Consider the following 26,453-nt stretch of genomic DNA (forward strand, 5'->3'; position numbering starts at 1 on the left):
GTAGATAATAATCTTTTCCTGTTGCTTTTCAGTTAACTTTTCTGATCTATGAATTTGATTTGGAATTTGAGCAGTGAATTTCTGGTATTCAGAACAATAAAAATAAACAGTTATTTGAAATAAGCTACATTTCCTGTTTTCAAGTACATTCTCTTTTGCGATGTGGGTAATAATAAAATAAACAAAACGTCAATGAAAAGGCAAATGCTGAAGGAAACCCTGTGGGGAAAAAAACTAAAAACAATACACCTGTGACCATGCAACACCATGTTAGTGAATCGATGCACCGCAAAAGAAAATGATCACACGAATGAATTCACTCGTGAATTCACTCGTTTGTCAGACAGACGATTGGACGAGCTGGTGCACGGACGGATTTGATGGACAGACAGACAGGCAGACAGGCAGGCAGGCAGGCAGGCAGGCAGGCAGGCAGGCAGGCAGGCAGGCAGGCAGGCAGGCAGGCAGGCAGGCAGGCAGGCAGGCAGGCAGGCAGGCAGGCAGGCAGGCAGGCAGGCAGGCAGGCAGGCAGGCAGGCAGACAGCAGTCCACTGATATGAGAGTTCCCAGTAACTCTCAATATGAAAAACAGCATGCAACAAGTATCTCTGTTTCTGTTTCTCCTCTAGCCTAGCCTCTGGGTGGGTGGGGGACGTTCATATAGACGGTTGGAGCAGTGGTGGGTAGTGAGACTGGCTGGGCACTCAGCTCCCACAATTACCTTCGCTGTCTGACACAGCACAGTGATAATCGTCTATAATGTACGTGTCCTCTGGCTTGTAGACGTGGGTCCGGGGCAGGTCTCGTATGTGGTCGTGGTCCTGTACGTCCGGCAGCGAGTGGCTGGAGCCATATTGGCCGTAATAATAATGATATCTATCGCTGCGACTGTCGTACGGGTCGGCACCTGCGCTCGAGGCCCGCCCAGAACCCATGAGCTTCCCCAGGGGACTGAGCGGGCTCTCCTCTTCGGAGTACTGCCGGGTCGGGTGGCGCCCGCGGCTGTGGCCGGACCGGTAGGGGCGGTCGTCCCTCTCGTAGGACCGGCTGCGGTAGCCGGAGTAGTCCCTGGAGGAGATCTTGTCCATGCCGTAGCCGGTGGAGCGGGACCGGCCGGTGGAGGTGTAGTAGATCCCCTCATCCTCCTCCACCATCATCACGCCGTAGTACCGGCTCCCGTCGGCGCTCCCCAGCGCGTTGGCCGCGGCACTGCCGCTCTCGTAGCTGCTCCTCTTGAAGCCGTAGTCCTCGACGAGCTGGCGCCCTCGGACGCCCCGGGCGTTGGCCGAGGCGTGGTAGCCCCCGCCGGCCGCCGCGGAGTAGGAGGCCAGGTCTGCCTCCACGTCCCGGGCCTCCTCGATGGGGGAGAACTTGGAGATCTTCTGCTCCATCCCGGGTTTCCGGTGCTTGCTGCGCTTGGTGGACATGACGGCGGGCGCCAGAAGGCCTCTGGAGGACGCCGGTTTCTGCGACCCGGGCCGGTGCTTGTAGTCATAGTCATAGTAATAGGGGGATCCCCCACCCATGCTAGAGCTCACGCTGCCGCTGCTGCTGCCCCCTAGAGGTCCGTGCCTGTAGCTGCTCTTACCCCTGCCGTGGTGGTCGTACAGCTCTTCCTGCATCGTCGCCTCCTCCTCCGCTGTCCTGCCGTACGAGGAGCCGCTGGTCCCGCTGCGCGTCGTGCCACCACCGGTGCCGCTGTGGCCGTGGGTGTCTCCCGGGTAACGGCCACTGCCGCCGTGGTGCAGCATGTCTACCGCCGTCGTGCCCAGCCCGTCTTTCGCCGTGAGCTCGCTGACGTCGTCGATCATCATGTAGTTGCGCGGGACGTTCTGCTCCAGGCCGGGAGCCCCGTACATCCCGTCTGCCGCGCCGTAGGCGGAGGAGCCGTCCACGGAGTGCCCGTAGGCGTTGGAGACCGTCGATGTGTACTGGCCGTACGAGCTGGCCGTTGTGGTGGTGTAGCCATACGTGTTGGCTGTGGTCGTGGTGTACTGGCCGTACGTACTTGCCGGCGTTGACGTATACTGGCCATAGGTGCTGGCCGGTGTGGACGAGTAGTTGCCGTAGCTGCTGGAGACTGGTGCAGAGCCATAGGGCCCGTAGGAACTGGCCATAGTTGTGGTACCAGTGTACTGACCATAAGCGGGCGCCGCACTGGAGTAGGCGGCGTCCTGGGCCGTGGTGGTGACCACTACGGTGGGGTTGCTAATCGTCTCGTAGTTGGTGGGCATCTTGTGCTCCAGATCGGCTAGAGATGTCTGCCTGGGCCGCCCGGGGTGGACCGTCAGGATGTCGACCTGGGGCTGCCCGGGGTATGGAGCGCTCTGGCTGGAGTAGGAGGACACAGCGCTGGGGTATGGTGAGCTGTGGGTGGGGTATGGGGGCTGGCCGGGCGGGGCAGGCCCGAAACCGGCGTGCACCGGCTGGGGCTGGGGCACGGGCCCGAAACCGGGCTGGGGTGCGGCCGGGACCCCTAGGTCTGTCTGAGGGTAGGGGGGCTGGGACTGAGGGAAGGTGTGGGAGGGGTAGGGGGACTGAGTCTGGTAGGTGGGTGGCGGAGGGGGGCCGTGGCTCTGGAGGGGCGTGGGCTGGGGCAAGGCCTGGGACTGAGACACCGACGGGTAGGGAGGCTGGTTGAACGCCGCCACCTGGTAGGGCATGCTTGGCTGTGGAGCCGGTGCCGCCGGCTGGCTCTGGGGATACTGGTAGGAGACGAAGGAAGAGGTGGGCGGGTACTGCGCCGCCGTGTTCAGGTCACTGGTGAACTGGCTGAGCGGGGCGGTGCTCGGCCTCACTGCCAGGAGGCCGTTGGTCTCGAACGAGGCCGCGGCGGCCACCAAGCGTAGGTTATTCAGCTCACTGTCAGACATGTAGTCCCTCGTGTCCCCCATACACCTCAGGTAGGCGATGTCCCTCCTCTCCCTCTCCTTCACCAGAGTCTCTTTCCTCTGGTGGATCCCCAGCTCCAGGTATCTCAGCTTGGCATCGATCTCCTTCTCCTCCTCCTCCAGCTCGGCTTGCTGCTTGCGGAGCTTGGTGGACTCCTGCTCCACGGCCTTTAGCTCGTGGGTGAGGTCCTTCAGGAGGCTGGCCTTGGCAATGAGGCCAGGGGGCCGCATGCCAGGCTTGAGGCCGGGCACGGAGGGCAGGTAGACCTGGGGGAGGGCGGGCGCCATCATGGGCATGTGGGCCGCGGCGGCTGCGGTCTCCTCCGGCGGCGGGCTGGGCAGGGTCCGCTTGACCTTACGGAGCAGGGAGCTCTGCTGCAGGGCGGCCAACTGGAGAGAGAGAAGGAGAGAGAGATAGGGGGTGGGGGGGTATAAAGACAAGGGGGAAGGGAGACCAACCAACAAGGAAGAGAGGGATAGAAGCAGGGAGACGGACAGACAAGGGAGAGAGGGATATAAGAGGGAAATGAAGCAGAGAGACAGACATGGGAGAGAGGGAGAGAAGAGGGTAAAGAGGGAAATAAAGCAGAGAGACCGACAAGGAAGAGAGGGATAGAAGCAGGGAGACAGGCCGACAGACAAGAGAGAGAGGGATAGAAGCAGACAGACAGACAAGGGAGAGAGGGATAGAAACAGACAGACATACAAGGGAGAGAGGGATAGAAGCAGACAGACAGACAAGGAAGAGAGGGATAGAAGCAGGGAGACAGGCCGACAGACAAGGGAGAGAGGGATAGAAGCAGACAGACAGACAAGGGAGAGAGGGATAGAAGCAGGGAGACAGACAAGGGAGAGAGGGATATAAGCAGACAGACAGACAAGGGAGAGAGGGATAGAAGCAGGGAGACAGAGTGGAGACAAGGAGACAAGAAGGACGGTAGGGAGAGTCAGGGATATGGAGAGAAATGGGGAGGAGGAGAGGAGTGAGTGAGGTGGGGTGGAGAGGGAAGGGAGAGAGCCGAGGATAGGGGGCGAGGGGGTGAAGAGGGGAGGAAGAGAGGTAGAGAGAGGAGGTGAAGGAAGAAAGCAAAGGTGAGGAGAGTGGAAGGTGGACGAAAGAGGGAAGACATTCAGTTGAGGAGACAAGGACAGATAAGACAGGTATGGACAAAGGGAGAAAGAAAACAATGAGACGGGACGAAAGGAAGCCACGCCAATAGGGACAGACACAGGAGACAAAGGAGAAACACATAGACACAGACACAAGAAGACGAGTGGAGTTGTGTTAGAAGACACAAAGAATTTGTGATATTTCTGTCGCAGTTTCTCTAGTGCTGCTAGTACTAGAACTAGGGTGTACGCAGGTGGGGAGAGGAATGGAGTATACCCACCTAAAACCTAATTACCACTCAAATACATACAGGGTCAGGGTACACCCACCTCCCTCGGAAGTGTACTTCGTCAGATAAAACTACTGTACATCTCAGAGTTAGAATTCAGACCGAGCCTAGGTCCATACCGCCAGCAGAACGGCTGCATGCGCGGGCCGGTGAACAGGTTAGAGCAGCATGGTTAAAGTAGCATGGTTAGAGCAGCATGGTTACAGCATCGTGGTTAGAGCAGCGTGGTTAGAGCAGCGTGGTTAGAGCAGCGTGATTAGTGCAGCGTGGCTCTACATCCTAGAGATTCGCCATCGGGTCTATTGCAGCTCACCGAGGCTTCCTCTGGCAGTGTGGACATAGGCTTAGTCTCCAAAGCAAACACATACATTCAGACATCTGGGTGAATCTGGGCGATGTGGTCAACATCACAATGCTTTTCTTAATTATTTTACAGTTTGGGTTTTCCGAAGAAATCTTTTTTATACAATTGTCATTGTATTTGTTATTTGTAATTGTTTTTTTCATTTAGCAATTGTATATTTTGTCAATTGTATATTCTTTATTTACAATCCTGCTATAAAATCCACACCTTTGCATGGATCCATGGCGGTACACTTTAGTATTCCGTCATACCTCCCGGCCCTAATTATACTTCTAAAACACTGTTTTTAGAAGTGACTGAGAAAGGTACATTTGGCAATGCGGATCTGAAACGCTGTCTGGTTTGTCGCTCTTCTTTTTATCTCCTTAGCCACTTATCCTCCCTGCGCTGTCTGGATAAACTCAAAAACTCTGGAAAGCGAGGACAGCGTGGGCGATGCACTCTCATCTGAAGCAAGACAGGGGGAACAAACACAGACTTAAGTGAATGTTTGACAGCCGCACGCCTCCTCGCGGTGTTCACCGGCACATCATCATTATCATCTGAGCAAGCGGAGGAGGAGGAGGAGGAGGAGGAGGAGGAGGAGGAGGAGGAGGAGGAGGAGGAGGAGGAGGAGGTGGTGGAGGAGGAGGCCTGTTCCACCAACTCTCTTTTGAAGAACGAAATAACTGCAGACACTTTACTTACAGCACACAGCCACACTGGATTATAATGACAGAGCGATTAGAGACTCCGATAACATGTGAAGTATCTCTTTGTGAAGACAATACGGTACAACATCATTGATCCCCAACGGGAGCCATCGGCATTGCACATTTATAAGCCCTAGAGGATGAACCCTAGTGGTTTTGGTGACCCCATGACCTTGCCAAGTTCAACTAGTAAAGTCTTTTTGATTGTGAATGCGACTCGAATAGCTGTGATTTAAAAAAAAATCAAATTTGAGGTGCACATTCATGAGCCCTAGCGGAATAAGCCATTGGATTTTTGGTGGACCCATGACCTTTCCTCTAGCACCAATATCAGGCCAAACTTTACATTTTCAAACTCATCTACTGGTCCGTTAGTCATACAGCCATAAAACTGGCATCCAGTCAACATACAGTCACACTGGAATATAACAACTGAGCGATTAGAAACTTTGATAACATGTGAAGTATATTCAAATCTCTGTGAAAACAATACAAGTACAAAGTCATTGATCTCCGACGGGAGCTGTTGGCTCCAGAACGACCGGCACAAGTGAATTAGAAGCCACAGAATCATGGCTGCAGTTGAACTTGGTCAGCGTTATTGATATCCAACGTTTTTACTGCGTGATGTTTAATTGTGAACGCCCTTATAATTCTTTATGTGTCAAACAAAAGGTTGACAAAATACACACTAGGGCTGTCCCCTCATAGTCAGTTGATAAATTGGTTGGTTTGGTCTTAGTCAATCAAGACATTGTCAATCGATTAGTCGATTTTTATGAATTATTTTCCCATTCTGAATGAAAAATCTCCTGAAGACTTTTAAACACATCTCTGGTAATCGGTAGATCGAAAGAGGTCCTTCTGCATTCTTCCATGTGGGAAACTAAAATTCTATAGATTCGTCATTGAAATCGGCTAATCATGCCAGTTACCTTATGTATACTGCACCTGTATATACTGTATACTTTACTTAGGGTACTCATAGCATATATTCAGATTCTAAGTGTTATTGACCATATTTATTGTACACGTATGATATAACTGATGGACCCATACAGATCCTCATCAGCACCTTTGATTACACTGCTTACTTGCTTATGCGCTTTTATCCAGAGTTAATTCTATTGTTTACACTGCTTATCTGTACTATAATTTTATTGCCTATAATTACGTCTTCTCCTATTGCCATGCCCATACCTGTACCCCCCCTCCCCCTGCTGCTATGATCCCTGCATTTCCCCAAGGGGATTAATAAAGGATGATCTTATCTTATCTTATTAGATCAGATACCCAGGGAAATACACTTTCACCGGCTAAGTGAATGTGGAACGGCCGTATGCGTCATGCCAGGGTTCCCTGTCGCGTCATCATTGTCTGTACGGGCAGCGGTGGACTGACCGCTCTCTCCTTTGAGGGAAAGAAAAGGAAGGGAAGGACGATAACGTGCGCCTTCATAAACTGAGTGAATCACAGACGGTCGGCCACAGGCCTCCGCTCCTCGTTTCTCTTATCATTATCGTCTGTCAGAGTGGGCTGCGAGAAAAATACTTCTCATAACAGCCTTGAGGTGATTGAGGAGACATAAAAACGAAAATACGTGCTGGAAAATCCACAAACAACAGAAAGGGATTAGTCATCACTGCATTCATGTAGAACGCTGATAAAATGTAAACAAGGAGCAGAGTGAAATCAAAAGAATGGTTTCAAATCAAAGCCTTGGAGGCCGAGTGCAGTGTCGACCGATGGCCTCAGGAAGTGGGACGCAAGTGGCAACAAAATAAAAGAGGGACAGCCTATTTACAGACAGCAGAGACAATGCGTAAAGCTACAAATCGAATTCTCTCTCTAAAAGGTTACACGTTATTCCTGGTTAATGTGTGAAATACATTTTATTAATATTCTTTCTCATGGGTGCATACATTTTTTATTTTTTTTTAAATACAAATTAAAAACCTGTCTTAGATGGTACACTCACTCACCTAAATATTGTGTATAAGCATACAGCATATTATATAGAGTGGACATTCCGATTTTTATATGCATTCTTTAATGGTAATTTAGCTACCATCCAACTTTTACACCATCTTCTCCAGAGAGGGAATTGGTATCTATCTTCTTGTCTGACTTTGGAGAAGACGTTAAGCGCATTTCCCATAATGTTGGTGTCTTCCTCTAAGTGCAAGAGACTCGGAAAGACTCAGTGGCCATGGTGTCTGTCTGTCTGTCTGTCTGTCTGTCTGTCTGTCTGTCTGTCTGTCTGTCTGTCTGTCTGTCTGTCTGTCTGTCTGTCTGTCTGTCTGTCTGTCTGTCTGTCTGTCTGTCTGTCTGTCTGTTGTCTGTCTGTCTGTCTGTCTGTCTGTCTGTCTGTCTGTCTGTCTGTCTGTCTGTCTGTCTGTCTGTCTGTCTGTCTGTCTGTCTGTCTGTCTGTCTGTCTGTCTGTCTGTCTGTCCGTCCGTCCGTCCGTCCGTCCGTCCGTCCGCCCGCCCACCCGCCCGCCTCTCTCAGTGTGTGTATGTGTCTGTGACTCCACCTGGTTCTGGAGCGCTTGCTGTTGGTACAGGGACAGCCGGGCCTTGGTGTGCTCGTCCGCGGTGGGGCTGAGGGGCTTGGGGTCCGACATGGACCTCTGGGTGCTCTTGATGGGCCGCGGCACCGAGGCGTGGCGCTGGGGCGACTCTGCCGTGTAGGACTTCTGCTGCGGCGTGACGTGGGCTTTGTTCAGCCGCTCGCTGGACAGGGAGTTCTCCAGCAGCAGGCGGCTCGGGGACACAGGGGAGACGGGGGAGACGGGGGAGTACAGCAGCTGCGGGGTCTTGGGGGCGACCTGCTGCTGCTGGCGTATCACGCTGGAGACGGACTCGTTGTGGAGGTGGTTGTGCGGCTGGTAGTTGATGTCCAGCGGGTCGGGACGCCGGCGCTCGAACACGGCCGCGTTCGCCGCGATCTGCTGCTGCCGCTGCTGCTGCTGCTGGGCGAGTGGGTCGGCGGAGCCCACCTGCTGCTGGCCCCCGGAGGAGGAGGAGTACGGGCTGACGGTGGTCTGCGGCGCCACCGCCCCCTGGAACTGCACCTCCTGGTCGGTCTGGCAGGCCAGGCTCTGGCCCGTCTGGGTCCTCTCGGGCCCGGAGATGTAGTGGATGATCTCCACCTTGTTGGGATCCGGCACGGTGACGTGAATGGCCGGTGAGACCCGGACCAGGTGCTCCGCCTCCGTCTGGCAGGACGTCTCCCTCACGGTCTGCACGGCGATGCTGGAGGAGGAGGACGCTGTCTTGGCGGAGTCCGCTTTGCCGTCGGCGGTGGAGGTGGAGGTGGAGGTGGCGGTGCCGGTGGACTCAGAGTGTCGGGAGAAGCGGGAGCGGCGGCGGCGGACCGGCTGCTCCCATTCCACCTTGTCCTCGTCGTCGTCGGTCTGGACGGAGCAGTCCACGCTGCGGCCACGCCGTCTGCTGCGGTGACGCGACATGTACCTGGGGCAGAGAGATGGAGAGAGAGGGAGGGAGAGGGAGGGAGGGAGAGAGAGAGAGAGGGGGGAGGGAGAGGGAGGGAGGGAGAGAGAGGGAGGGAGAGGGAGAGAGGGAGGGATAGAGAGGGAGGGATGGAGAGAGAGAGAGGGGGGGAGAGAGAGAGAGAGAGAGAGAGAGAGAGAGAGAGAGAGAGAGAGGGAGGGAGAGGGAGGGAGAGGGGGGGAGAGAGGGAGGGAGAGAGAGGGAGAGAGGGAGGGAGAGAGAGAGAGAGGGAGATAGAGGGGGGAGAGAGAGGGAGGGAGAGGGGGGAGAGAGAGGGAGGGAGAGGGAGGGAGAGAGAGAGAGAGAGGGAGAGAGAGGGAGGGAGGTGAAGATTGAGTATAACAAGTCACACATCTCTACCCAGAGCTAAGGTGCATGCCGTGCAAATCATAGCATAAAACATAAGACCCACTCGCTCTCTCCCCTTCCAGTCTCTAATGGAATGTCTAATAACAATGTTTAAATAAATAAATAATAATTGTGTATAAAAATACCCTGCTTTGACTCTTCTTGAAGTTGACTCTTCAATGGATTGATACAAACTGTTTGATTCTTCCATGAACATACACGGGCAGCCCTCCTGCGCTAAAACAAACCTGGTAGGCTACGAAGAGGTCCCTAAATGTTAGAATCTGTAATGCTGTCAAACAACGACATCTAGGCAAAATACCCCTGTTTGGTATTAATAATAATTATAACTTTGTTCACACTTTTGGTTTGGTCTTTAATTAATGTGTGGGTGGAGTTGATATTGCTGGCCACACCTAAGAGAGGTCTGGAGAAATTCACAGTACAAGTAAGTTATATATCGTATTTGCTTTCGCGTCCCGCTCTGAGCCTTATAAGATACCCCTTATCTCCTATGATACCTACTGTATCTCCCACGAAACAACTACATGCACCCCACCTGTATGGGGCCCCGCCCCCATGGTGGCACCGCCCATATAACTGTGACTCTGGTCACCAAAACACCCTTCCTCTATTTTCGTCCCAGCGTAATGGCTGCATGAACCATACGTTAACTAGCAGGATGAAAAGATTAAGGAAGGTTCGTAATGTTGAGGGCTTACCGGAGGATTGTTTTTCCCTGGATTCTCCGGAGCTTGTTTCGACGACGCATGAGACCTGTGCTGGTGGTTCCTCGGCTGACGGCGACGGACCGAGGGGCAGCGTACAAGGTTTGACTAACGGGTCGGCTTGTACAAAGGTGAGGTCTGTGTCAGTAGGCATCGATGTCGGTGTTGGTCGTGCTGTGGAGTATGTTTCGGCACCAGGGCCGGGGCGGCTTGGCGATCGTTCCACTGTAGTGGGCGATGTCCTGGCGATCCTGGAACATGCTGTTGACGCTAATGCTACTACTGCTTTTTCTGCTGACACTGATGTTGACGCTGGAATGTCTAATAATCCCCGCCGTGGGATTCCGCTTTTCCCTCCTCTTGCCAGCTTCATTAATGAAGGTCAGTCGGTGGTGGATGTGGGGGGGTTCGCTGAGCTCTATTTACCTTTTTTACGGGTGAAGGGGCTGACAACGGGGTGCAGGCCGGGGGTACCTTGGCTAAGCAGCCAGGTAGCTTCTTTTCTGTGCCCAGGCGGGGATGAACGACGTTCCGCCCGGCCGATGCTTGATAGCATATCGGCTCGGAGGGTGGCAGTATGGACGAATGAGTGGTATACTGCTGCAGGATGGCATTTAGCGGCGGCCAGTGTTATGGCTCAGCTGGCTACTTTCCTATCCAAGATGGCGTCGGGTTGTAGGTCTTTGGGTCCGACCGACATTGTAAACGTGATTCATGTTTGTGGTGTTATAGAGATCTTGACTCAGTCGCAAGCTATAACTGCGGGGAGGATTCGGATGCTATCGACTTTGGTTGTTAGGCATGTTTGGTTGGAGCAGTCTCCTCTTGGGGAAGAGGATAGGTTTTCTCTCCTCACGGCTCCTTTTTCCACAGATAGTCTTTTTGGGCGTTCTGTGGAGGCGCAGGCGGTTATTGATCTGGGTCCTACACCGCCTCACGCTGTGCAGCCAGAGGTGGGAGCACGGTCTCGTCAACGACTGTGGCGAGATCCTCGACAGGCGGCCATGTTTCCCCCGCCAGTGGTGCCCTGGTTGGAGAGTCAACAGGGTATCGCGAGGCCGACAGCCTTGGCGGCCGAGGGATCGGCCATTTTGGGTGATTTCGGGTTTGGTAAACCAACCCGTCGTCATTTTGCCGCGAGCAGCCCGCTCCCCGTTCAATCCGCTCTCTGTTACCCTCAGAAGCGGGGCTCTGAGCGTTCTCCTTTGGCTGCGGGCCGCGAACCTTCATTGAAGCGTATGCGGCCCCATTCTTCGCTTCTCATGGGGGCAGGGGCTGACACCCAGTTGATGGCTGAGCCTGGGTCTGTCCGTGAGAATGTTGCGTCGTCGCGTGGTTCCTACACCGCAGGTTGTGGGTGGGTGGAACCTGGTGTTACAGCTGCCACTAGCTCCAGTGGTCAGCAGGGGGACTCGGTGCCTCTTCTGTTGAATGCTCAGCAGGGGTTACCCCGGCTTCGCCCTCGCCAGGCGGGGTATCGCGCTGTTGCCTCCCACTCCCGTCAAACCGGCAGTGGTCTGCAAAGGAGAGGCGAGCGTGATTTGAGTGGTAGCAATATCACTGCAGGGCTTCGGCGTGTAGGAGCCCATGGGGTCCTCATGCCTTGCGTGTCTAGCTGCGGAACAACTCCTCAGCATGCGCTGGAGGGGTGTTCAGGGGGCGAGTGTGTGTCCACAAGTTTGATGACAGCTCCTCCCGTATCAAACCGGCCCTTTCTGTCGGGGTCCCCCCTTGGGTGCTTTGCACGACGGGGGGGACCGGGCCAACTATCTACTGTTCCTTGCGGCCCAGCGTCAGTTGACGGCGGGGGCGCTGTGGGATTATATTCACATATGGCGACGGGAATGCCCTGTGAGTCAGTGGATGCAGAGAACGTTAGAGGCGGGGCTGGTTTTGCAGTTCACACAGCCCCATCCTCCGTTCTCAGGTTTGGTGCCGACCCTATTATTAGGGTCAGACGCAGTGACAGCCCTGGCCGACGAGATCCAATCTCTGTTGGCGAAGCAGGCCGTCGTTGTGGTCCAGAGCGAGGACGCAATGTCAGGCGTCTACTCCCGTTATTTTCTGGTGCCCAAGAAAACAGGGGGGGTCAGACCTATACTGGATCTGTCCGCGTTCAATCGGTTGATTGTAGCGAGACCGTTCAGGATGTTGACCGTCCGACTCCTTCTGCTTGCTGTCAGGAGGGGGGACTGTTTCACCTCCATAGACCTGAAGGATGCGTATTTTCACATTCCTATTTTCCCTCCTCACAGGAAGTTCCTACGGTTCCTGTTTCAGGGCGTAGCGTACGAGTACCACAGAATGCCGTTCGGTTATTCTCTGGCTCCCCGCACATTCACCAAGTGCGTGGCGGCTGCTCTGGGGCCTTTACGTCGTCGGGGGATACAAGTCCTATTCTATCTCGACGACATTTTGCTCCTCAGCCGTTCAGAGGAGGTTGCCAGGTCTCATACTCGGCTAGTGGTGGAATTCCTCACCAGCCTGGGTTTTGCTGTGAATTGGAAGAAGAGTACACCTCTTCCCAGTCAACAGGTGGAGTACTTGGGCTTGACATTGAGGTCGAGACCCATGCTTGCGACCCTCTCGGAGCGGCGTCGGGAGGATCTCCGTCGCGCGCTCGAGGGTCTCCATCTGGGAGGGACGGTTACGGCACTGCAGGTGATGCGTCTGCTGGGCCTTATGTCAGCTGCTCACACGGTGGTTCCTCTTGGCCTCCTCTTTATGAGGAGGATACAGAGTTTCAAGTTTCAAGTTCAAGTTTCTTTAATAGTTGTCATACAGAAGTACAGAATACTTTTATACAAAATGCTTCTTACTGTTGCGCTCCAGAGACTGTGCAAGACAAGATAAGTATGAAATAAAATAACATAGTAAAATTAGAAGTAAAAAAAATGAGGTCACAGTGTTCAGTTTAGACATATGTACAATGTTCGATGCAGAATAGACGTAGTTACCATACAATATACAATACTGTGCAGTGTACTAATATACAATACTATATAGTGCAAGGCAGAAATGGAGAAATGGGACGAGGTGCAATTTAGGTACAATTCACAGTAGGTGTACGAGTTGTAGTGCAAATCCTTTATCAATAAATATAAAGTGTAAGTGTGTTTGTGTGATCTAAAGTGTGGAGAGTGGGTGCTGCAGTGTGTTGTTTGTTTGAGTGAGTGTGTGCGTGTGGGTGTGTGTGCTGTGTGCATTTGATGGTTGTTGCATAGTGATTATTGTTCGTTTAGCAGCCTGATGGCCTGGGGATAGAAGCTTCTTCTGAGTCTTTCTGTGCTCGCCTTAAGACTCCGGTATCGCTTGCCTGACCGCAGCAGTTCAAAGAGGCAGTTGTTCGGGTGGCTCGAGTCCTTAATAATTCTCTTAGCCTTCCCCTTGCACCGCTTGTTGTAAATGTTCTGGAGGGTGGGAAGCCCCCCTCCAATTGTGCGTTCGGCTGAACGTGTCACTCTTTGTAGTCTGCTACGGTCTTGTGCAGTGCTATTCCCAAACCAGGAGGTGATGTTGCCGGTCAGGATGCTCTCTATTGTACATGAGTAGAAGTTCCTAAGGATCTTCTGACTGACTTGGAACTTCCTTAGGCGCCTGAGGAAGTAGAGGCGTTGTCGTGCCTTCTTCACAACCAGTGTTGTGCTAGTTACTGAAAAATAGTAACTCAGTTACTTTACTAGTTACTTCATTTCAAAGTAACTTCGTTACTGTACTAGTTACTTACACCCAAAAGTAATGAGTTACTGTGAAAAGTAACTATTTAGTTATTTAAAAAAAAATTTAAACAAAAATTGCTCAAGTCCCATGCCCCATATACTCAAAATCGGTTGATCAACTTGACAGTTTCCATTCACATCACCGAACTCTGCTAAGCAATGTGGTCTAGAGCGTTTCATTATATATTCCCTCCCCGCTGTATGTATATTTCTCTCCCACCCACCCACCCCCTCCCTCCCCATCATATGTATATACTCTGTCAGGATCTAGGGGTAACAGTACTGTATATTTGAATACCGCTTATGTCACAAATGTATCAGTACTAAATACCTATATGTCCCTATGCCATAAATGTCATGTATGTTGTGTATGTCATAAATGTCTATATGAATTGAAAATGGGGGACCCTGATGGAAACAAGACAAACGTCTTTCTCAGGTCTGCATCCCCTTAACAATTGTATGTATTGAGCCGTACTGTATTGTACCCATTCTGCAATCTGTTAAATAAAGTTTTCATTCATTCATCCATTCATTAATTCATTCATAACCATCTTGCAGCGTTGTTTAAGATATCAATCAAAGCATTGCAACGTTAGAATAGTTAGGATATCAATTGTGCATGAAAGGACTATATTTATATTGTTTGATTAGTATTATGAGATTCCCTGGCAGATTTCGTACAGTCAAAATCCGTTGATCTTGAGTTTCAGTGAACACATTGCACTCACCGTCACCAGTCTGCGGTGGTCGAGATGTATCATGTAACGTTAGTCCAGTTGACTCCAGCAGCCCTTCAAACATGTTCTTTATCTCGTTTCCATGTTGTATATTAATTATCTCTCCAAGTAGTTGCTAAATGGTTTGTTAGTTCGTTATTATTACTGCGTTCTTATTATGTAGATTCATAGCGAGCGTCCTCTTGTTGTTTACTGTAGAGAGCGTCTATTTCTTTCAGAACGTCAGTGGCCAATCAGAAGTGCGAAAACCAGAATGAGGCTACGGAAAGAAATAATAATAATAATAATACTTCGTCTTATAGCGCCTTTCAGTCTACAGTAAACAAAACAAACGCAGGCGAAATAAGGACGCTCGCTATGAATCTACATAAAAAGAACGCAGTAACGAACTAACAAACCATTCAGTAACGTAAGTAGCGTTACTGAATTTCAAAAGTAATGCGTTAGAGTACTAGTTGCGGCAAAAAGTAACTTTGTTTCTGTAACGCGTTACTTTGTAACGCGTTAGTCCCAACACTGTTCACAACACTGTCAATGTGTGTGGTCCATGTCAAGTCCTCGGATATGTGGGCTCCGAGGTACTTGAAACTGTTCACTCTCTCAACCGGTGCCCCGTCGATGCTGAGGGGGCTGTAGTCCTTGACCCCCGACCTCCTGAAGTCCACAATCATCTCTTTTGTTTTGCTGACGTTCAGGGAGAGGCAGTTCTCCTGACACCACTGTGACAGGTTCTCTACCTCTTCCAGGTAGGCCCTTTCGTCGTTGGCAGAGATCAGGCCCACCACTACTGTGTCATCAGCAAATTTGATGATGGTGTTGTTGTTCCGCTGTGCTACGCAGTCATGTGTGTACAGGGAGTAGAGGAGGGGGCTCAGAACACAGCCCTGGGGGGCCCCTATGTTGAGCGTGATGGATGAGGAGGTGCAGTTGCCGGCTCTTACCACCTGGGGTCTGCCCGTCAGGAAGTCCAAGACCCACTGGCAGAGGTCATAGTTCAAGCCCAGGTCCCTGAGCTTGGCTATGAGTTTGGAGGGGACTATGGTATTGAATGCTGAGGTGTAGTCGATGAACAGCATTCTCACATAGTTCCCCTGCCTCTTGTCCAGGTGTGATGCTGCTGTGTGCAGCACATGGGCTATGGCGTCCTCCGTGGACCTGTTGGGGCGATATGCAAATTGCAGAGGGTCCAGGTTGATGGGGAGGGAGGAACAGATGTAGCCCTTCACTAGCTTCTCAAAGCACTTCATGGCTATGGAGGTGAGGGCTACAGGGCGGTAGTCGTTGAGGCAAGCGGGCGTAGATTTTTTGGGTACAGGGATGATGGTGGACTTCTTCAGACAGGTGGGGATGACAGCCTGTTCCAAGGACAGGTTGAAGATGTCAGAGGTGGTTTCTCTCTTTGAGAATAGATCCGGTGAGGGGCAAAGGGAAATGGTTGGCGGTTCCTTTTTCGATATGGGGAGATCTCGCCCATTGGAAGAGGCTGGGTATCCTCTCCATTGGGGTCCCCATGGGCAGCAGGGGCTCACACGTCACGGTCTTCACCGACGCCTCTCTCACAGGTTGGGGAGGGATGTGTCGGACCCATGCAGTGGGGGGCAGCTGGACAGGTCATGCTGGCCCGGCTACCCTGCATATCAATGTGTTGGAGTTGAAGGCGGTTCTTCTGGTCCTCAAACGGCTCCACCGCCTGGTGGTAGGCAGGCACGTTTTGGTCAGGACGGACAATGTGACGGCGGCGGCGTATATCAACAGGCAGGGTGGGACTCGTTCCGCCCGCCTGCTCCGGGCGGCGCGCAAACTGTTGCTATGGGCATCCCGCAGGCTGCGCAGTCTGAGGGCGCTCCACGTTCCTGGTACGGAGAATGTGGGGGCGGATATAATGTCTCGGGCGGTCTTCGTCGTGACGAGTGGGAACTCCGCCCCGACATAGTCAGACAGATCTGGGATCGGTTCGGTGAGGCCTCAGTGGATCTGTTTGCGTGCCGACGTTCTCACAAGTGCCCCTTGTGGTTCTCGCTCAGTCGAGCAGATCATCCCCCCTTGGGGGTGGATGCCTTCTCGACCTTTCCGTGGCCGCCCGGTCTTCTGTACGCCTTCCCTCCGGTACAGCTGTTGAGTCAGCTGTTGGAGCGGATATGGAGGGAGCGCAGGACGGTGATCCTGGTCGCGCCGGACCGGGGCACGTCAGTGTGGTTCCCGGTCTTAATCCAGCTTCTGGTCGCTCCTCCTTGGGTCATTCCGTGGTCAGCGACGGCCCTCTCACAGCACAACAGAGTGTTTTTCCAGCCTCCGGTGTTGGGTCAACGCCTGGTGGTGTGGCTGGTGGGAGGGTGAGTCTGGAGAGGATGGATCCCTCGGTGGTTGATACCATCCGGTGTGCGCATGCTCCCTCCACTGTCGCGGTTTACGCGGGCAGGTGGCGTGCGTTCCAAGAGTGGTGTAAGGGGGGGGCTGGGACCCAGTCTCCTGCCCCCTGGATGCTGTTCTGAGTTATCTCCAGTCTCTTCTTGGTAGGCTATCGGCTTCGACGGTGAGGGTATATGCGGCAGCTATATCCTCCTATCATGAGGGTTTTGAGGGGACTGTTTTGTTCAGCCACCCTCTTGTGAAGCGTTTCCTGCTTGGCGCTCGACGCGTTAAGCCGGTGCAACGCTCCTTGGCTCCGACTTGGGATCTTCAGTTGGTCCTCGGTCGGTTGTCCTTGGCCCCGTTTGAGCCTCTCGAGCAGGCGCCTTTGGGACAGCTGTCCTTCAAGACCGCGTTCCTACTGGCTGTCACTTCCGCTAAACGCGTAGGTGAGCTCTGTACTCTCTCGGTACGTCCAGAGTGCCTGTCTTTTCGGACCGATTGCGGTGCCACTCTGCGACCTAATCCTGCTTTCGTGCCTAAGAATATCCGGAGTTCCTTCCGCTCCCGGGATATTGTGGTTCAGGCTTTTCGTCCTCCTCCTCACACTAGTGAGTTAGATGCGGGCCTTCACCTGTCATGTCCAGTCCGTGCTTTGGGGATTTACCTCAGCCGTACTCAGGACTTCAGGGTTACCGACCAGCTTTTTGTCTGTTACGGTGGGGCTCGTGTTGGTAAGGCACTGTCGAAGCAGCGCCTGTCCCATTGGTTGTGCGAGGGTATTACCCTCTGCTACACGTTGGCTGGGCAGGATCCCCCTGGGGGCATCAGGGCGCACTCCACTTGTGGGGTGGCTGCCTCTGCCGCTCTCCTGGGTGGGGCCTCGGTGGAGGACATCTGTGCTGCGGCTTCATGGTCCTCCCCGGGCCCCTTTGTAAGGTTTTACCTCATGGACATGACCGTGGGTTCTGTCTCCCTGGCGGTTCTGGGGTCTGTGGCCTTTCCTGCTTCCCTTCCTTTGGTCGGGTAGCAGGAGTGTATGGGTATGGGCCACAGTGTGTTGAGTCACACGTGGTTCCGCCTGTACGGTGTGTTCAAGGGGTTCTAGTTCCCTCTTGTTCGCATTCAGGTGGAGTTGACTGCGCCCCCCCTTCATTAGGAAGGATGGGGTGACAGGGCTCCCCGCACCCCTTGATGTGGGCTTACGGGTCCTCAGGGGGTACATTTGTCGGGTCTCGCGTCCGCTCTTCCCCATATCTCATAAGGCTCAGAGCGGGACGCGAAAGCAAATACGATATATAACGATAGGTTATGTAGATAACCTAGTTATATTAGTATTGGCAGAGCGTCCCGCTCTGCGCGGCCCTGAGTTCCCTCTTGAGGGATCTTTTCCTGGGACGGGATTTGGCGAGGAAGGGTGTTTTGGTGACCAGAGTCACGGTTATATGGGCGGTGCCACCATGGGGGCGGGCCCCATACAGGTGGGGTGCATGTAGTTGTTTCGTGGGAGATACAGTAGGTATCATAGGAGATAAGGGGTATCTCATAAGGCTCAGAGCGGGACGCTCAGCCAATACTAATATAACTAGGTTATCTACATAACCTATCGTTATTGAACAGTGTAACCAACCCACACGTCAGACCAAAACAAAAAAGAGTTTGCTAGTTGACAGTGTAGATTTGACATTTAACCCTTTCACTACCACACTACATAAGGTTAACCTTTCACTACCGCACTACAGAAGGTTAACTATTTCACCACCACACTACAAAGGGTTAACCCTTGCACTACCACACTACAAAGGGTTAACCCTTTTACTACCACACTACATAAGGTTAACCCTTTCACTACCGCACTACATAAGGTTAACATTTCACTACCGCACTACAGAAGGTTAACTATTTCACCACCACACTACAAAGGGTTAACCATTTAACCACCACACTACAGGTTAACCCTTTCACTACCACACTACATAAGGTTAACCCTTTCACTACCACACTATATAAAGGTCAACCCTTTCACCACCACACTACAGGTTAACCCTTTCACTACCACACTATAGAAAGGTCAACCCTTTCACTACTGTAGTATAATTTGGCTGTTAAATTATACATATTAACTCCCAATTTGGAATTCAGGAGGAAGGTTTTAGATTAAATCCTCTGGTGATTTTAACTAGGAAATCATTAAAGGGGACCATTTGTCTGTGGTCATGCAAGGCAGCTGTGCCTACTAAGACAATGGAAAGGCAATAATAAAACCTTGGTTACCTAGCAACTAAATTTAGAACAGTAGGCTATTTGAATTTCTTGATTAAAGTTCACACATAGAGGAGCCTCAAAGACTTTAGAACAAAGAGACCAGTTGGTTTTGATTGATTGATTGAAAACTTTATTAACAGATTGCAGAATGGGTACAATACAGTACAGCTCAATACACACATTTGTTAAGGGGATGCAGACCAGAGAAATACTTTCGTCTTGTTTACATCAGGGTCCCCCATTTTCAATTCATCAGTACATATATGACATACATGACATACGGATAGACAGTACTGCTACATCTATACATTTATGACATACCATATTTGCAAATACAGTACTGTTTGTGATACAAAAATAGTCAAGAAAAGGGAGTATATACATTTGGCGTAGAAACTGTACATTGGAGGAGGTTGGGTGGGGTTGTGTGGGGGGGGTTGGGTACATTGGGATATTGACAACCATACTGGGTAATTTACATTAGAGGTGGTTGGGGGGGGGAGAAACACTGTATAAACAAGCAAAACTGTACATTGGAATATTGACAAAACCATACTAGGTAAATTACTGTACATTGGAGGGGGTTGGGTTAGGACATTTACAGGGGCCAGTTTCGAATTGCAGTCTCCCGTAGGTGTCCCTTGAGAGTGGTTTTGAAAGTGGGTAGTGATTCACATTCCTTTACAGTTTTGGGTAGGGCGTTCCACATTGATGTGGCATAATTGCGAAACGTGTTTAGTCCCTTGTTTGAGCCGAATCTGGGTTTAACATGATTTGTGGAGCTCCCTCTGGTGTTGTGATCGTGGTATTCACTGACCTTTGGGAAGTATTTTGACATGTACATGGGTACCTTGGTCGTGTAGTGTATCTTGTAGACCAGGCCCATTGTAAGTTGCTGTACTCTGTCGTCTACTCTAAGCCATCCTAGGTTGTCAAAGTGGGCAGGGGTGAGGTGGGTTCTAGAAGTAAGGTCAAGCAGTAGTCTGACCAGTTTGTTTTGAGATGTTTGTAATTTTGTTTTTAGCGCCTTTGAGGTGCTTTGGTACCATGAGGTGCAAGCATAGTCGTAGTACCCTTGAATGAGTGCTCCTGCCAGAGTCTTCAGGGTATTCTTGTTTACCAGAGAGGCGATCCGGTACAAGAATCGAGTTCGTTGGTTGACTTTTTTTATTACATTGGATGCCATTTTGTCACAGGAGAGATTAGCCTCTAGGATGGAACCCAGGTAGGTAATTTCATCTTTCCTTGTGACAATATTGTCACCCACTGTAACTGAGAAGCCGTCGGTCTTGCTGAGTTTGTTATTTGAACCGAAGAGAATGGACTCTGTTTTGCCCATGTGTAATGATAGTTTGTTATCAGCGAGCCATATGCAGATTTAGCCTAGTTCCGAGCTGAGGGTTTTTTCAACCTGTAACTTGTTCTTGTCAGAGACCAGCAGGGCTGAGTCGTCCGCAAACAGGAACAAGTTGCAGTCACAAGCTGACGACATGTCATTTGCATAAATTAGGAACAGTAGCGGTCCTAGTATGCTTCCTTGTGGAACACCACAGCTCACTGTGAGGGGGGGGGGTAGGGTACCGTTTACCTCCACCATCTGTTCCCTCCCCTCAAGGTAGGATTGCATCCAGCTCACTGATAGACTATCAAAACCAATTACTTTTAGCTTGTCAATCAGAATGGAGTGATTGACAGTGTCGAAGGCCTTTTGTAGGTCCAGCATGACCATGCCGCAGTATTTGCCCGCGTCCACCTCTTGTTTGATGTGGTCGTTCAAATAGAGAAGGCATGTGTCAGTGGAGTGGGATGTTCTGAAGCCAGATTGGAATTCGTAGATTAGATTTGTTTCCGCTAGGTACTTTTCGACCTGTTCGTAGACTTTTTTTTCCATGACTTTCGACGACTTTCACATGTCAGTGAGTAGTTTCAGGCCAGGATGTGAAATTAAGGTATACTGTGGCTGAGACCCAAATGGTCCCAGCTGTGTGAAGACAAACCAAATGAAATATAACTTAAGGTTTGAGTAAAGAAAGTCTTCAAGAAATAACGTCAAGAACAATACATCTTCAAATTATAGGTGTTAAAGGTAAATCTGGTGTAGAAACTGTTTATACTAAGGAAGACCAAGTGTTATTATTAAGCATTCATATTCTATGATGGAAAAATGTTTTTAAATGTATTTTTACAGGGATAAGTTTAATAGATAACTATGACACCTTTGTATGAAAGTAAAACTGCTTGTTCAAAGAACCACAGTGAACTCACAATCCAAATCAAAACGACTTTAATAATATGGGGTAATATTATGAGAAAAAGATTATAAATGATATGATAATGTTATGTAAAACAAGACCAAGAATAATGTTGGTATATTGTAGTAAACTAAAGATTAATTCACAGTTCACAGTTCATTGTTTGAAATGTACCAAAGGCTCGATGCTATGAAAATGACGTCATCGAGCCAGCTCATGATTCATTATAAATATGGTGGGTTTGAAAGAAGACAGCAGATCAGAGAGAAAGGCATGAGAAGACGGAGAATACGTAGAACTGACTGCCCCATCGATGAAGAACAAGTTATATCCACGTTGCCAAAGACGGGATACAATCAGCGGACATTTTTGTTAGATTAGTTTGGAGAACGCCAATTCAGACCTTGAATTGTTGTATACATCCAGTGTTTTTGAATGACAGCAAGTGTTTTTAAGAAGCAACCATTGTTTGCTTTTGTTAATAAACTTTCAAGAACCATTGAAAGCGCGCCTGTCTGGACATCACATTCTTAACAAGAGTATTACTTCTGGTTTGACAACAACGAGGGTACCTAGTATCTTTATCCGATACTACACTACCACACCACAAATGGTTAACCCTTTCACCACCATACTACAGGTTAACATGGACCAGACATACTGTAGCAGGTGCTGGAAAATGGATATGAACTGTTTTACACTTGACTCTACTTTTCTTTTTCACACTGGAGTTTGTATGGAGAGCACAAGGTGGATGTTCAGATTTGTTTGTTTTGGTTCCCAATCAGCTACATTACCACCCTTTGAGAAAACAAGCCTACTTGACCGTCTAAAAAAACTGCGAACACTTTGGTTAACATCTGGTCCTTTAATACTGCCATATAGTGTTAGACATTATTTTGGAAGCTGTCCGTATTTTATGTGCTCATTATAATTAAGTGTGAATCTGTAAATTATTTATTAAGCCGTCCTCACAGTAAACATCCCACACTGCCTGAGCCTTACTTTTTAATTAATAGAAGCTGTTCTATATCATACTGGCTGCCGCTCAGCGTCATTTGCACTAACCTCACTTCGTGCATATGCACTGAATAAAAATCCACAATACCTTTACATACCAACATTCGTCTGGCCACACCCCTATCCGCTACCTTCATAAGCAGGTGTGTGGTCACATACTCGCCTCCTTCTTCACTTTCACCACAAGGAAGTGCCTGTTGTATACATCACTTGATGAGGTTGTTTAAGCTGAAGAAAGTTGAGTTACGTGTTTACATTTTTTCTTGCTTTTCTCTTTCTCTCATAACTTTAAAAAGAAAAAAGCTAAGTCATAATGTTTACCTCGGAGGGTCGCGCTAGCAACGTTACCCTTCACCAGCGGTTCTCCATTGCCTCCTCTGTCGTGCGTCTTGGAGCGGGGTTGAGGCCTCTTTCGTGGTCGGCAGCAGAGCAGAGTCAACTCCCGGGTTACCCGGTTGAGTATGCCCCTGCACGTTCATGACGTCTGCCAATCGTGTCAGCCTTCTCTGCCTCGGCCCCTCTGGGTCGGGGTTTTTTGGTGGAGATTTTGTCATGGTGCGCAACAATGCCAGCATACGCCCCTTCCGCCGGGGTGCTGTTTTCCTTCTGGGGTCGTCTCCCCGGTGCGCTGCCTGCTTCCGCTGTAGTGTAGCCTTTTGAGTGCTTCGAATTACGGCCATGCTGACTGCCTGAGTTTGCCAGGGTCAGTGTGCCAGGCGGCATACTAGTGGGGGGAAGGGCCCGCTCTTGGAGGGGCCCTGTCCGAATACGCTGGCGATGTGGGGGGTGGTGTCACTAAGTGACCGCCTGGTGAGGTCTTGATGCTGTGGCGTCATTGACCTCTCCGGGCCCCCTTTTTCTGGGGGATCCAGTCTCTTCAGTGGGTCTGGGTCTTCCTTCGCGCTCCGCTGCTACGGCCTTGCCACGGGGTTGAGTTGCTCTCGACCACGTGTTTTTGGGGGCGGTCACGAGGTTTGTTCCTTCCGTTCGTTCCCTGGTGGCATGCGGGTTGTGCGTGTGGGTAGTCGTGGGGTCAAGCCACGGTCTGCTCACCCTGTGCGTTGAGTTGCTCGAGTTTCTCTTCGCACGGTCGGATCCGTCTCCCTCCCGTCCTCCAATAGGGGGGGTATCCTCCATTAGGGAGGGTCGGGGGGGCTCGGTCCTCCCCGGTTCTGATGGTTGTGGGGGGCCTCAGTGGGGTACATTTGTCGAGCTTCAGGCTCCCGCTCAGCTCCTGTAGTGCAGATGACGCTGAGCGGCAGCCAGTATGATATAGAACGTAAGGTTATGAATATAACCAAGTTCTATGAATACTGGTGACGCTCAGCGTCGGGACGCCACTGCGGCCTTTGATCTCGCCTTGTGGTGAAAGATTGGGAAGGAGGCGAGTATGTGACCACACACCTGCTTATGAAGGTAGCGGATAGGGGTGTGGCCAGACGAATGTTGGTATGTAAAGGTACATTGTGGATTTTTATTCAGTGCATATGCACAAAGTGAGGTTAGTGCAGATGACACTGAGCGTCACCAGTATTCATAGAACTTGGTTATATTCATAACCTTACGTTTTCTATCGTGGCCTTAAATGAATGAACAAACGGAATATGAGGACGACCAGGGGATTTCTTGCCTATTTAACACTCAAGTGGGCCTCCTGAGATTGTATTTCTGAAGGAAAATGTGAGATAGCTTATACAATATTTGTATTTTTTCCTTATATAAGGCTTCTGATTTAAAACAGTGTTTCTTTTAGATCCAAGTTCAGTTTAAGTCTGGAGACAGAGCTCCGTCTACTGGATGCAACGTTCTCTCCATCTCCAGACCAGCCAATTAGGAGGTTACAACATTCTCTCCATCTCCAGACCAGCCAATTAGGAGGTTACAACATTCTCTCCATCTCCAGACCAGCCAATCAGGAGGTTACAACATGCTCTCCATCTCCAGACCAGCCAATCAGGAGGTTACAACATTCTCTCCATCTCCAGACCAGCCAATCAGGAGGTTACAACATTCTCTCCATCTCCAGACCAGCCAATCAGGAGGTTACAACATCCTCTCCATCTCCAGACCAGCCAATTAGGAGGTTACAACATTCTCTCCATCTCCATATCAGCCAGTCAGGGGGATGCAACGTTCTCTCCATCCACAGACCAGCCAATCAGGGAGATTCTAAAGCAGTGGTTCTCAACCTTTTTGCTTCACGACCCTCCTGAAACACACAAAAGCCCCACCTCTCCTCCCCGTCCTCCTCGTCCGTTTGGACACAGCTGTCCACGATCCTGCGGGGGGAGCCGTGGAAGGAGACGCCCTCTCCGTCCGCCCCGTCCCGCGTCAGGCGCGTCATGGAGCTATGCTTCCTCATGTGGCTCCTGGTCTCCGCCTGCTCCTCCTGGCTCCTCAGACACATCTCGGAGGAGGAGTTGGGGAGCGAGTGGGAGCTGGCGTGGCTGTCGGCCTCCATCTGCAGGAGGAGAGGGGAGCACATACAGTGAGGACGTTTAGCAGGATCCTCTCGTCGTGTTGTACGGACATGTGATAATTGTACCTGACACTGACCGACGTGTTCTGTGTCTAGAGAGCTTGTGCCACATCACCCCCATTGATGTCACCCGGTGGAGAGCGGACCTCTAGTGAACTGCAGACACCATTCCCTCAACTATTTGTTCAACGTTCCTAGAGTTGGGCCTCTACTACAGTTGCAAATAGTTGAGGAAATGAGTGCCTGCAGTTAACAAGAGGTCTGCTCTCTGCTGTTTGTCCTCCGTCTGAGGTTCTCAACTGGGGCGAATCGACCACGCTCTCGAGACAGACATTTTGCTCCTAGTAGTCAAGTGGACTACTGGCACGGCACTAATACAGTGTGAAGAGACAAATGTGAGTCAGTGTAACAAAATATCAGGGTCGAACGAAATGTATTCAGATTGAAATACAACGTGTTGCACATGAGACCTGTCTACTGTTGCTTGTTCGCCATCACACATCACCTGTGGTGGTAGCGAGCAATATAGCTGACGCTACGTTAGCTATCCAACCAGGGAGAGAGGACAAAGAGAGGCGTTTTTGACAACGTCAGGAGTTGAAAGAAACGCTGATGCAGCCATGACATGTGTTCCAGGTAACGTTAACATTGCTTGCGTTACAAAGCCAAAAGCAAGACGATGATGAAAGTATGATGAACACCTCTCCCTACTTGGCTTCACGTCTACTGAGGTCGGAGTGATTATGCCTTCAAAATAAAAGCGTGAGAAGGTTTTTTTAATACAATTTAAATTAATAAAATAATGAATGCATTTTATTAAATAAATCAAATCATAACACAATGTAACCAAGTTCTGTATACATGTGTGTGTGTGTGGGGGGGGGGGGGGGGCTGACTGAAAAGGTCTGGGAACCACTGACATGTTATTTGCCTAATTATTGTACAGCTGGTTTTGATTTGTGACTATAAACAAGTCTCTCCTTAATATTGGAAATAATTTGCATACCGTCTTCTCCAGAGTGAGACAAGAAGATAGATACCAGTTTCCTCTCTGTCCGGCTGCACGTTAGCCTAGCTTAGCACAATGAATGAAAGCGGACAGTACCGGTAAACGGTAACCTAGCTTAAACGTTATGAGAGGTGCCTAGGCTAACCGGTACTGCCCGCTTCCATTCATTGTGCTAAGCTAAACACCTGAGAGACAAGACTACCGTGACTAATCTTGCAAAGCTGCTCCATAGACAGTGAACAATGGAGAGGAGAGAAGTAGAGAGAACAATGGTTTACTATGATAATGGGTACATTTTATGATTTAGTGCCGCGAGCCCTCCATTCACATAAAACTGGATGTATGGCAGTATTTCAATCAAAGATTGTTTGAGCCCATAAAGTCAGTCACTACCTCAATGTCGATGGATCAACTCTGACTATCAGATTGATTTGTTGCCTTTTTCGGTAAACCAGATATGCTTGCATTGCATTAATCCAATCTGCTAATAATAAAAGTGTGCATTAATTTCCCTGTGTCAGCTTGAGAGTACCTGCCTCCGGCAATATTCTTTAGAATATAGAATTTAGAATATGGGGAATGCTATCTCGCTCACATTTATGATATGGACATCAAAGCTCAAATCACTGTCCAAGATGACACCTCTGTTTCTAGTCTGCGGTTTTATGTTTTTAGATAAGGATCC

General features: G+C 50.4%; 1 protein-coding gene across 1 annotated transcript in view; it reads right to left on the bottom strand.

The window, feature by feature from the left end:
• The window catches only part of bsna (bassoon presynaptic cytomatrix protein a), a gene marked incomplete at both ends in the record, with an annotated part of 167,530 nt that overhangs the window by 24,930 nt on the left and 116,147 nt on the right, over positions 1-26,453 (bottom strand). The window contains 3 exon segments of the mRNA XM_084333501.1: positions 722-3,281; positions 7,881-8,820; positions 24,512-24,741. Coding sequence (XP_084189627.1) covers positions 722-3,281; positions 7,881-8,820; positions 24,512-24,741 — 3,730 coding nt within the window.

The sequence above is a fragment of the Notolepis coatsorum genome, assembly GCF_963971535.1.
Source record: "Notolepis coatsorum genome assembly, chromosome: 17".
NCBI lineage: Eukaryota > Metazoa > Chordata > Actinopteri > Aulopiformes > Paralepididae > Notolepis > Notolepis coatsorum.